This window comes from Bombyx mori, chromosome 21 (assembly GCF_030269925.1).
Source record: "Bombyx mori chromosome 21, ASM3026992v2".
Taxonomy (NCBI): Eukaryota; Metazoa; Arthropoda; class Insecta; order Lepidoptera; family Bombycidae; genus Bombyx; species Bombyx mori.
The window spans coordinates 2,035,792-2,048,651 of NC_085127.1; the positions used below are offsets into that span (position 1 = coordinate 2,035,792).

General features: G+C 40.0%; 1 protein-coding gene across 3 annotated transcripts in view; it reads right to left on the reverse strand.

The window, feature by feature from the left end:
- LOC101741764 (collagen and calcium-binding EGF domain-containing protein 1) overlaps window positions 1-12,860 on the reverse strand; it is a 55,708-nt gene that overhangs the window by 19,521 nt on the left and 23,327 nt on the right. For 2 of the 3 annotated variants that reach the window (XM_062674627.1, XM_062674626.1), the window contains exon 2: window positions 9,932-10,050. In XM_062674627.1, the coding sequence (XP_062530611.1) occupies window positions 9,932-10,047 (116 nt within the window). In that variant the 5' untranslated portion in view covers window positions 10,048-10,050. Of the gene's footprint in view, window positions 1-3,226; window positions 3,947-9,931; window positions 10,051-12,860 lie in introns of those variants that run through there. The other variant, XM_004925567.4, reaches the window with a different exon arrangement.

The following is a 12,860-nucleotide window of genomic DNA, read 5'->3' on the forward strand; positions in this document are numbered from 1 at the left end:
TGTTTACTATTCTAGTAGAAATAAGTCCCTAATCGCGAAGAAGCTTCAGAGCGCAGCCCTAGCCCTAGGACAGTGGTTCCGAAAATGGCGCATAGACATCAACCCAGCGAAAAGTACTGCGGTGCTATTTCAGAGGGGAAGCTCCACACGGATTTCCTCCCGGATTAGGAGGAGGAATCTCACACCCCCGATTACTCTCTTTAGACAACCCATACCCTGGGCCAGGAAGGTCAAGTACCTGGGCGTTACCCTGGATGCATCGATGACATTCCGCCCGCATATAAAATTAGTCCGTGACCGTGCCGCGTTTATTCTCGGTAGACTCTACCCCATGATCTGTAAGCGGAGTAAAATGTCCCTTCGGAACAAGGTGACACTTTACAAAACTTGCATAAGGCCCGTCATGACTTACGCGAGTGTGGTGTTCGCTCACGCGGCCCGCACACACATAGACACCCTCCAATCCCTACAATCCCGCTTTTGCAGGTTAGCTGTCGGGGCTCCGTGGTTCGTGAGGAACGTTGACCTACACGACGACCTGGGCCTCGAATCAATTCGGAAATACATGAAGTCAGCGTCGGTACGATACTTCGATAAGGCTATGCGTCATGATAATCGCCTTATCGTTGCCGCCGCTGACTACTCCCCGAGTCCTGAACATGCAGAAGCCAGTCACCGTCGACGCCCTAGACACGTCCTTACGGATCCATCAGATCCAATAACCTTTGCATTAGATGCCTTCAGCTCTAATACTAGGGGCAGGCTTAGGGACCCCGGTAACCGTACTCGTCGAACTCGACAAAGAGGTCGACGTGCAACCTAACCCATGCATCAGCCCGCTGAGTTTCTCGCCGGATCTTCTCAGCGGGTCGCGATTCCGATCCGGTAGTAGATTCATTCGCGAAACAATTGCTCTTGAGTTGTTAGGTCTCCTTCGGAGGCGCTCGGGCAGTTGTTAGCAAATCCCACCCCTCTTGGCTGAGCCTTTGCTCGCCCACCTGTCCTGGTGAAACTGGAAAGGCCTTCGGGCCACCAGTAAAGTTTCAACCATAAAAAAAAAAAAAAAAAAAAAAAAAAAAAAAAAAAAAAAAAAAAAAAAAAAAAAAAAAAAAAGAATATACCTGACATGGGTACGCAGTGGTTAGTGCCACTCACGGAATAGATAAATATCTATTCCGTGGTGCCACTGACGGGTGGGTAGGAGCTTCGACTCCGACTTCGAAAAAAAAACACGTAATAAAAAGATTCGTTTGGGGCCAGGTGATCGTGTGTGTTTGTGTGTTTTTTATCGCTTAGATGGGTGGACGAGCTCACAGCCCACATGGTGTTAAGTGGTTACATAAGACATCTACAACGTAAACGCGCTACCCACCTTGAGATATAAGTTCTTAGGTCTCAGTGTAGTTACAGTAATTTGTCCGCGACATTTTGCGTCTTATTATAACATTATTATGAGACATATTATGTATTATGACATCCTATCAGTGTTCGTTAGGAAACTATTGTTTATTGACATGTAGCATTGACCAGGACAGCATGGAACTAACTTGATGGGACAGAAGTACGATGGCAGATTTCGATGCTTTCCAATTTCTTTTCAGGCAATACAATATTCATTTCGATCTTCGCGATTTGTAGACATCATCAACGCTGCTTTTACGGCTGAGATTTTATTCTTAATTATTTCGGACGTTTCGAACTCCTGTCTGAGCCTTTTCTCGCCCGCCTGTCCTGGTGAAACTGGAAAGTCCTTCGGGCCACCAGTAATCCTTCCCTCGTAAAAAAAAGTTTCGAATAAATTTAGCACAGTATGCAAGTGTCGAAGAATACCATTTTTTTTCCTACTTTTTTTTTTATGATTGAAGGATTACTGGTGGCCCGGAGGCCTTTCCAGTTTCACCAGGACAGGTGGGCGAGCAAAGGCTCAGCCAAGAGGGGTGGGATTTGCTAACAGCCACCCGAGCGCCTCCGAAGGAGACCTAACAGCTCAAGAGTAGCTGCTTCGCGAATGAATCTACTACCGGATCGGAATCGCGACCCGCTGAGAAAATCCGGCGAGAAACTCAGCGAGCTGATTCATGGGTTTTCCTACCTATGACGAAGATCAGGCGAGAAACTCAGTGGGCTGTGTCTATGGGTAAAATACCACCTTAATCGTGCATGACCACGAAAATTGTAAAGTAGTTTTAACTATGTCCCTTCTAACATCCCATATGCCCTTTGAATTACACAACCAACATTTTTTAAGGCATAAACGCTACTGAATTTTTTTGTGATTTTGTAATAAGAACAAGTCAGCTATTAATGCCGTTAGCAACGATTTGACTTTTCCCGTGACATGTTGACGACCGTCAGTGACCACTCACCAAAAAATGGTCCTTTTGCTTGCTCGTCTGTTTATAAAGGCAATTAAAATAATTATAAGTACATTAAATTTCACATAAACTAAAGCAATGTCTTAACGTAAATTATTGCTTCGTGTGACAGTAATTGTGAATGAAAATTTCGATAACAATATATTATAATTTCGATAACAATATATTATAATATCGATAATAATATATTATCATTTATAGTTAGATAGCGACCCGCCCTCGCTTCGCTTTGGAAACTGTAATTTATTATTGATTTCTCCGCTATTTAATGGATGTTATTATACATATAAACCTTCCTCTTCAATCGCTCTATTAATTAATCTAATAAATCTATTAAAAAAAACCGCATCATAATCCGTTGCGTAGTTTTAAAGATTTAAGCATGCATAGGGATACAGGGACAGAAAAAGCGGCTTTGTTTTATACTATGTAGTGATTATAATCACGAATGTAGATAATTTTTCTGAATGAGGTTAGTGGGTAAATGTTATGGTGCATTGTACCCCGGTGGGATGCAGTCGTTGAACTCATGCAGTTTTGTGTCCATCGTTCTCATTGTTTAAATTCAATTTACTGATAGTGGGATCCTGTGGTAATGATTTCGTTACACACAGACTATACGCTAATGTGTTTTTTTTTGTTTCATTTTCCTCGTGATATTGACGAGTTTTTTTATTTAATATTATTAGGATCCTGAGTTGTATAGTTTCTTTTTAATTTGATTGATGAGGAAAGCACTAGGATATTCACAAATAACACTCGCTTTAGAATAAAAAGAATTAATTTTAAATCACTTACTGCACTGATGCCGTAATTCGGATTAGGTAATTTAATAATTACAAGGGACTCACACGTCGATGGTGTCAGTGAGGTGCGGTTCCTCCGCTCTGTATCCGCTGTCGTCGTGGTAGCAGAGTACCAGGGCAGCAGGATAGAGGAGAAGTAACACAAAGGCCACGGGGCCCAACGGCGGGCGCATCTCGACTGCGGGTCGCGCGCCCGCGGATATGCGTTTCAACAACGCTACTCAAACTTTTCAATATAAGTTGCGCTTCTATATTCGCGTTTTGTTTATCGCTTACTTCATTACGTTATAATGAAGCCGCTGTGTGCCGTGTCGATTAATTTTTACGATAAGTAGATGTCTTATTCGGAGATGGAAATGTACGAAAATTAATTTAGAAATTTCTGCGATTATTCGATCGATATTCGTGACGATTTTCCATTAAATCGATATCGATATTCCGGTCGATTTAACGGAAAATTTACTTTTGTATAAAGCCTCTTTGTTTGTTCGTATTCGATGTGATCGTCCGCGTCTATCTAATCGATTTGTACTGGACAGAAATTAGATGTTTGATTAAATGTTTATAAAGAAAAAAAAGGAGTCAAACGATTCAACGTCCGACAAGATCCAACGATTTCGTAATGTATGTTTTAGTAGCGCAACCACAGATATAAGAATCACACATCATTAATAACAAATATACGGCGGCGGGCACAATATCAGTACTTATGTAGTCACTGTCACCGATGAAGCGATAAAATCGTGTTATTCGAACAATCGTAGCAGTGCTTATCAAAATTAGACCTTAAATAAGAGACTGTATTTACTGACACCGAATGAACTCAGCGGTTCCCGTTGCGTCATCAATACAAGTGCTGATTTACAACAAACACGCTTCTTGTTCGTATTAAACGGTGCGACAATTATCATTATAGTTATGTAGGTTTTGCTACGGTAGTTCTTTTCCCTACCTATTCGCTATGCCAACTGCGCCCAGACGTGTGGGTGGATTTGATAACACTAGCCCTAGTAGGGAGCAGTTTATGTCGATGCTTTTGTTTGAAAGGAGGTTAAGTTTTTTTTCTACCTAAGCTGGTAGCCTTGAGAAGCTATGCCAGCGTAACCTAACGAGTAGGTGAGCTCATGGGGCTCTAACTATAGGACGTTGCTAGCACTAGCCCTAGCAAGAACAGTGCGTCGCAGAATCTACTACCGGATCGGAATCGCGACCCTCTGAGAAGATCCAGGGAGACACTAAGTGACTAACAGTACTGTACGGTAATGTCGCGCGTGTGTCGTGGGAGTTCGTGTTGTTCTAATCTTTGTAGAAAATAAGTCTTTGTCACTCTTCTTCTTCTTGTCCTTATCCCATATTATGTAGGTTCCACGCAGTATGTAGTCTTTTTCCATTCAGGCCTTCCACACAGTCCGTCAAAGTCTTTTTATGACGCCCCTTCCTCATTAAGCTCAGAATTTGTCACCATCTTTTCTGATACACCTACTGAGATATGGCATTTCGGATCTAGTAACAGAACACACAGCTATAGCTTTATGTTTTAATAATTTAAAATAGAACGTCGTGATTTTAAAATTTGAGAAGCGTTTACCTACTAAGATAGTAAAATAGTACAGAAATAGACGAGAGATGCGTCCTCGTCCAAATATAATATGATGTTTCGGTCGTCACGAACGTCCTCCTGGATTTACGATCGACTAAGGTGACCACGATATTTTATAATGGTTGGACAATTTACATTTTCATTAGTTTAACGTTTAACGATGAATCAAATTTACTATGAACCTTCCATTACTTTCGGACCACCAATTTCTGTTATATCCTACCGTAAAAATCATAACTTATTTACTTTATGTGGGCAATGCATAATGTCGGAGATATCTTATAATCTGAGCCGGCAAAGTCGGTACATTAGTGAGTTAGTTGGGTCGGCAATATCGTTAATAATATTAATATGTAGTACATCACTAATAAGCCCACCGCATGTTACTGGTGAGCACTTTCCAACTTTTTTTAATTTTATTTTTATTGCTTATATGGGTGGATGAGCTCACAGCCCACTTGGTGTTAAGTGGTTACTGGAGCCCACAGACATCTACAACGTAAACGCCGCCACCCACCTTAAGATTTGGGTTCTAAGGGTCTCAGTATAGTTACAACGGCTGCCCCAGCCTTCAAACCGAAACGCATTACTGCTTCACGGCAGAAATAAGCAGGGTGATGGTACCTACCCGTGCAGACTCACAGAAGGTCCTACCACCAACTGCTTAAATATATAAATTATAAAAACTCACGTCTTCGTAATTTGGAATTTCTTTATTAAATGGCACTTTATGGATACCCTAATGAGTACCGAACCACAAGACACCAAGAGCACCAAAGTCAAACCTCACACGAGCGCATTCGGACAACGCACACATAGACGTTGCTTACGTGGACATAATCTTGGAACGCGCTGGAATTGTATAATGAAGCAACGGAATAAGTAAAAAAAAGGAGTTTAGATTCGATTTTAAATTCACTTGAATTATTTTTTAGTTCGGGTATCTCGCATGATTTAATAAGGCACAGAGCGATTTACGTTCTGATGACTCTTATGTCGTTTTAAAAGTAAATATATTAGCCCTTTACAAGGCAAAAAAAGGAACATTATTTATAAAAAAATACAGATGGAATGATTAATTTCAGATGGCCACGAGACATGGACGACGACAAGATATCAACTATCGTTTTTTTTCTCATATATCCACAGAATTGTTAACCTATTTTAAGCTCAAAATTCTTGAAATGTTTCTTATAATTCGCTTTGAATTATTTTCAAATTGACAAGTCACTTTGTTTCGTAAGAGAATATTTGCTATAAAAAACATTTAAGGCGCATATGTTTCAAAGCAAAATCGAAACTACTGGAATTTTCCCAATCGTTCGAATCTATTTAATTGGCCGTATACTTAACCAAAGATATTGACATTGCTGATGTCCAAAGTCAAGGATAGCTACCTCAGTAACAATATAACGGTGAATACAGTGTTCGACGATTGTGTTTAAAATGGATCAACTCGATTCTCTGATATCATGGTTAATGCAAACCAAAACTCCTAATAAACTCAGTGTTTAGTTAAAAATGGAACGCAAAAAAAGATATTGAGAGAATACCTAATAACGTGAATCTTATTAAACAAAGGATCAACATTAATCTAAGTTTTGTAAACAAATTTTTACGTTGAGTTTTTTGGTCAATTTAAATAATGCTTCATTGAGGCTCCGTTGATTTTGTAGAAAACAGAGATGAAGTAGACAGAAAGACAAACAATGGGATATTAAGGGCATAATAATATACAAACTAATGAATATTATTGTAAGTCTTAGAGGGAGAGAGAAAGAGAGAGAGAGAGAATACACTTTTTTTATTGCCCTTGTAGGCAGACGAGCATACGGCCCACCTGATGGTGAGTGGTTACTGTCGCCCATGGACTTCGGCAATGCCAGGGGCAGAGCCAAGCCGCTGCCTACCGTTAAAAAACCAAAACACAATTTACATTCAAAAACAGTCAACAAGTAGATACATTTGTACAATAGGCGGTCTTAACCGTTTAATTTACAGAAATTCTGGAAAAGACAAAGATATAGCAGGAATGTTGCGGTGTACTATTGGAAATACATTATTATAGAAAATAATAAATAGATATGTCTTAAATATTTCATAACGGAAAGTCTGGAAGTTAGGCCAGTGACAGTGAAAATAAAGATTGGAAGGTAATTTGTGTGGCCAAAAAGAACTGTATAAAAGTAGATGGTAATGTGGGGAGGAGGCGTTAGAAAAAGAATTGGATTGACGGTTTAAAAGAAGATATGTGAGAGAGGAGTGTCTATGCAGAGATGACGTATGATAGGCCTAAATAGAAAACAGGACATGCTGACACCACATACGGACGAGATACGGACGGATAAGGACGAGAAGATTTATTATCCTTAGGGCATACGATTATGCACCAACATCCTGCCTATTTCTATCTAAATTGCTGTTATGCAATAGAATTGAGACTCTGTCTCGTGTTTCAACCAGGGTAGCGGCATTCACATTGTGATGTCTGTAGACTACGGTAACCAACTACAGATAGACAGTGCGATCGTGCAAATATGTACGAAAAAAAAGTAAACCAATTCTATTGTGCAATGGATAAGCCTGCATGTGCGATGTTACAATTTTCTTGTCAATATCTGCGGCGAAAAATAACAAATCTTCTTGTTTGAAGGACTATAACTGTTATCACAATGAAACTGAGATTTACCGAAGACCCGTTTCATATAACAGTTCTGTCGCAAATCTTTTTTTTATTGTTTAGATTTATTATTGCACAGACACCAACATCAACACCAATGCATATGCTGTTGCCTACCTTGAGACACGAGTTCTAGATTCTCAGTTTGTACAATATCACAACTGTCCCGCCCTTTAAAATGAAAAATAGGCAGGGCCACCGTTTCCACCGATGCGGACTCACAAAACTCACAAGAAGTTCTACATCACTAATTACGTAAATTATAATATGGCGGATTTTATTTATATTCTTCTTCTTTGTCGTTTCCTCATTACTGAGGGTCGTGACCACCTTGGTCCAGTTTTTGCACCAGCTTCCTCCAATGTTGCCTGCATTCGGCCTGCTTAATGGCGCCCGGGACGCTGGTGTTTGTGGCCTCCTTGACAATGTCCGTCCACCTGGTTGGCAATCTTCCTCGACTTCTCTTTCCTTCCACGTGACGTTTTTATATTAATTTATATTAGACGATGTTATTCCTTCACCCTCGAAAAATAGCTTAACATCTGTTAAGTACGTATTTAATTAGAAAAAAATTGTATCCGCCTGCGGGATTCGAACATCGGCACAGTTGCACGCTTGATAATAATGGCGTCTTAACTTTTAGGCCACAACGACTGCACTTTCTCAAAACAAATACATCACATATTTATTGCTAAGCATTGTTAATGGCAGCGAGGTCATAAAAAGTGCACCAGACCTGCCGCGAGTTAACAAAAACAGGCACCCGGATGTTTTTGTGAACAAAAAAAACCCTAGAACAAAACGAAGCAACCATACTAAAACTAGTTTATAATTACTTACTTAATTGGTTACGCGCTTGTTTTGCGTTGATGATTTTAGAACCGTAATAATGCATATTTCGACTGACATGTTCTTAATTTTACTTCAAGAGTAATGGGGACTGGCCTTTTTTTTCCTACCTAAGCTGAGAGCCTTGAGAGGCTATATCAGCGTAACCTTAACTAGTAGGTGAGCTCACGGGGCTCAAATCTGACGACGTTGCTAACACGAACCCTAGCAAGAGCCGTGCTTCGTAGAATCTACCACCGGATCGGAAACGCGACCCACTGAGAAGATCCGGCGAGAAACTCAGTGGGCTGTGTCTGTGGGTTAATTTGCTCGTCGAGCCCTTCGTCGCGAGCGACAGGTTCGACGAGAACGATGGCGATTCTCAAAGTGGGAAGTAGACAAAATAAGTTTGGGAGCCCCTGTGTTAGACGCTACTGGTAGCATCGACTAAAGCACTTGTCACGTCGAATTAGGTCAAGTGAAGCCCATAGCACCAGCTCGCTGAATTTCCCGCCGAATATTCTCATTGACTCGCCATTCTGACCCGGTGCTTTTAGGTACCACAAGCACCGCTCACCGTCCTCGTCGAACCCGTCGCTTGCGACGAAGGGCTCGACGAGCGAATTAACCAACAGACACAGCCCACTGAGTTTGTCGCCGGATCTTCTCAGTGGGTCGCGTTTCCGATCCGGTGGTAGATTCTGCGAAGCACTGCTTGCTAGGGTCAGTGTTAGCATCACTTCAGTTTGAGCCCCGTGAGCTCACCTACTAGCTAAGGTTACGTTGAAATAGCCTCTCAAGGCTATCAGCTTAGGTAGGGAAAAAAAAGTCCACTCGTTCCGGTCAAGCGATCATCTATATTAAGTGTATAATCTATGGATCATCCTTCCATCACAATAAAAATGAAATCTGTTAGATAAGCAGGTTTTATGATCACGACAATGTTTTTAGAACAATGATGTCGAAAACGTCAATGAATCTGAATATTAATTAATTCAAATAGTCCTGACAGCATGAGGCGGACGCGATATTGTCCCGAAAGCCTACGCTTGTTGCTACACTGCTTGCGTCTCGTCTGCCCTCGAAATTAATCCTAAAATATAACGAAACAAAATTCAAGAGTTCTATGATAAATAATGTATTTTTTTTCTAAAGAATATTCAAGTTATTCGGTAAGCCAGTCAAGTTTATTTTTTACTAATCAGTGATCACTATCTTTTTTTTTCCTACCTAAACGGATAGCCTTGAGAGGGTATTTCATCGTTACCTTAGCTCATGGGGCTCAAACCGAAGTGATGCTAACACTGACCCACCTGAGAAACCACCAAAACTTACAACATTATGCACAAACAGAGGACTACTACGCTCTCTAAATAAAATACCCTGAACTTTTATGTGAGAAATTACATGTAAGAGAGAGACCCCGTTCATTCATATACAGTTTAACATCTGTTAGAAAGAGTAAGATCTATATTACTCGTTAAACAAGTGACAGATATACATACCTATTAACCCCGTCCAAAATTTGGACGTTTAACACTTAAGTTACGTCGTTTCTCTTCAATTTCTACCAGGAATACATGAAAGAAAGGAGAGTTGTTATTACACTATTTGGAAACTATTTGTTTTTCTCTTTACTTACCGTTTCGACACCTCTCTTGAATGCCTCCATCGCCAAATGACCAGGTCCTTCAACGGTTCTTCCGTCGTCATTAGGTCCCCACGAGGCACTGTAAATATCGACCTTATCAACAGCATATCCTGTGAACAAAAAAATAAAAGTTTTGAAGTGATTTCAATGAACTTTTTTTCAAAACACATATTAAGCATAAGAAAAATCAAGGTCAGGTCACAAGTACATTTTAAGAAAAATGAAATAAGCATAAATTGTAAAAATCGAAATAGGCGTAAACAATTTTTTTACTTTTTCCCCATCTATTCGCTGATAGCATATGGAGCTATTCCAGCTACGCACAGACGGTTATTAGGTTAGTTCCCGGGCTCTACCTACGAGAATTTGCTAATACTAGTCTTAGTAAGAGTGCTTTGCAGAATCTATCACCGGATCGGAATCGCGACCCGCTGAGAAGATCCGAGGAGAAATTTAGCGGGTTGCCATGATGACTTTGACCTTTATTTTAACCTTCGGCATCCCTACTAATATATAAATGTGAATGTATCGTCGTGGCCTAAAGGATAAGACGTCCGGTGCATTCGTATATAGCGATGCACCGGTGTCCGAATCCCGCAGGCGGGTACCAATTTTTCTAATGAAATACGTACTTAACAATTGTTCACGATTGACTTCCACGGTGAAGGAATAACATCGTGTAATAAAAATCAAACCCGCAAAATTATAATTTGCGTAATTACTGGTGGTAGGACCAATTGTGAGTCCGCACGGGTAGGTACCACCGCCCCGCCTATTTCTGCCGTGAAGCAGTAATGCGTTTCGGTCTGAAGGGTGATGCAGCCGTTGTGACTATACTGAGACCTTAGAACTTAATTTATATCTCAACAAGTAATGGAGTTCCAATCCTGAGTACTGTAAATGAAGTCGCGGGTAAAATTTAGCGTTATGCCAAAGTAACTATTCCACGCGGACGAAGTCGCGGGCAAAAGCTAGTAAGTAATAAATAAAACATTTTTTCTTAAGCAACAGCTGTCAGCTTAACAAGCTATAGTCCACTAACTTTGAAACTACTAGGACTACATAGAATAGGAAGATCTCGCTGAAACACCAAATAACAAGTCTTTATTATTTACTATGCGAGAAACTCAGTGGGCTGTGAATCACTATCGATCGAGACTTTATGAATTGCGAAGACACCGCGTTCTTCTTCAGCACGTGCGTGGAAGTGCATGGAAGCCGCTGGGTGTCAAGAGAGCCATTGACCGAACATAGATGGAACATAGTATTAATACTTTACGCTGACATGGCTACGGTTTGGAATCGGTGCAGTTTTGTTACGTGTGACGTCACTTAGGGTCACGTCTTTGAATTAAACGTCTCTGTAATTAAAATATTGTAATGATAGGTTAAGCCGCTTTAATATGGACACCTACCAGTAAAAAGGTTTTTACTCCCATATATTTCTGTATTTGCAAAAATAATTTACCTGAAATTAGCATTCGAAATTGGACCATAATGTAATGAATTTTAAGTTTGAATGTCATTGAAGATCTACATTTTGAGTCTCTCGTGCGTAGTCATTGATTTAATTATATACATAGTTATATTTCAACTCTCTGTGCGTAGTATCGTAGAATGATGTCGCGATGGATTTCACGGTGATTTGGACAGTCTACTATTGTCAATCGATGGTTGATTGCGTAATCCACAGACAAATTACGGAATATACACAATTATTAGCCACATTTTAACTGTAATAACATACCTTATATTCCAGTTCATTTCGTAAACAAATGGTACGTAGCAGTGGATGGCATTTCAGTGGATGGCATTTCCGATCCGGTGGTAGATTCTGCGAAGCACTGCTTTTGCTAGGACCAGTGTTAGCAACACTCCCGGTTTGAGCCTCGTGAGCTCACCTACACGTCAAGGAGAAGCTGAAATAGCCTCCAAACCTATCAACATAGGTAGGAAAAAAAAGCTGAGTGCATATACCATTTAGAGCCCTTCTTCGCAAGGGATAGGTTCGGACGAGGACGGTGACCGGTGCTTGTGGTACCTAAAAGCACCGTTAATGGATCGTGAGGATCCGTAATGACGTGCTTAGGGCGACGTCGACTGTTTACCATTCGGTCTACAGGATCGGTTATGGCACTCAGCAAACCCATATTAATGTACATAGCTTTGGTTATTGAAAACAAAATTACAAATTACGAATAAAAATAAAATGAAGAGTTACAGGAAAAAAAAAATACGATATCCACATTAGTAGACAACAATACAACACTTGAAACATTATACATATTGATAACTAGCCATTGTTAAATATCCTTCACGCATCTGACAAATTCCCTGAGTCTAGGTTCAAAGATATCAAGGTCACCGTGACATTTAGCCAAATCATTATCTAATATCTTAAAGTCGGCATAACGGCAACTTCGTTATAGTATAGTAATATAATAATATTATAGTAATGCTCGGGTAGCCGCTTATCAAGTGAACTGTAAGCAGGTCCACCACTAAAAAGCTTTTCATTGGTAAAAATGAAATTAATCAGCATAATATCTCATAAGTGGATGCAGAGAAACTTTTATAACATAACTAGCTTTGGCATAACGCTAAATTTTACACCCCACTTCATTTACGTAGAAAGTGAAATTATTTTAAAAACATTCTTTATTGGTGCTCCACTTGTATCAGTCTTACCGTGATGTTATATAGCCTATAGCCTTCCTCAATAAATTGGCTATCTAACACTGAAAGAATTTTTCAAATCGGCCCAGTAGTTCCTGAGATTAGCGCGTTCAAACAAACAAACTCTTCAGCTTTATAATATTATTAGTATAGATTTATGTTTAGTAGTCAATTTCTTAATGTTTCAACTAAGTTTAAGTTTAGTTTTTCTTCTGTTTCTATGGGAGTCATCTATAAAACTGAA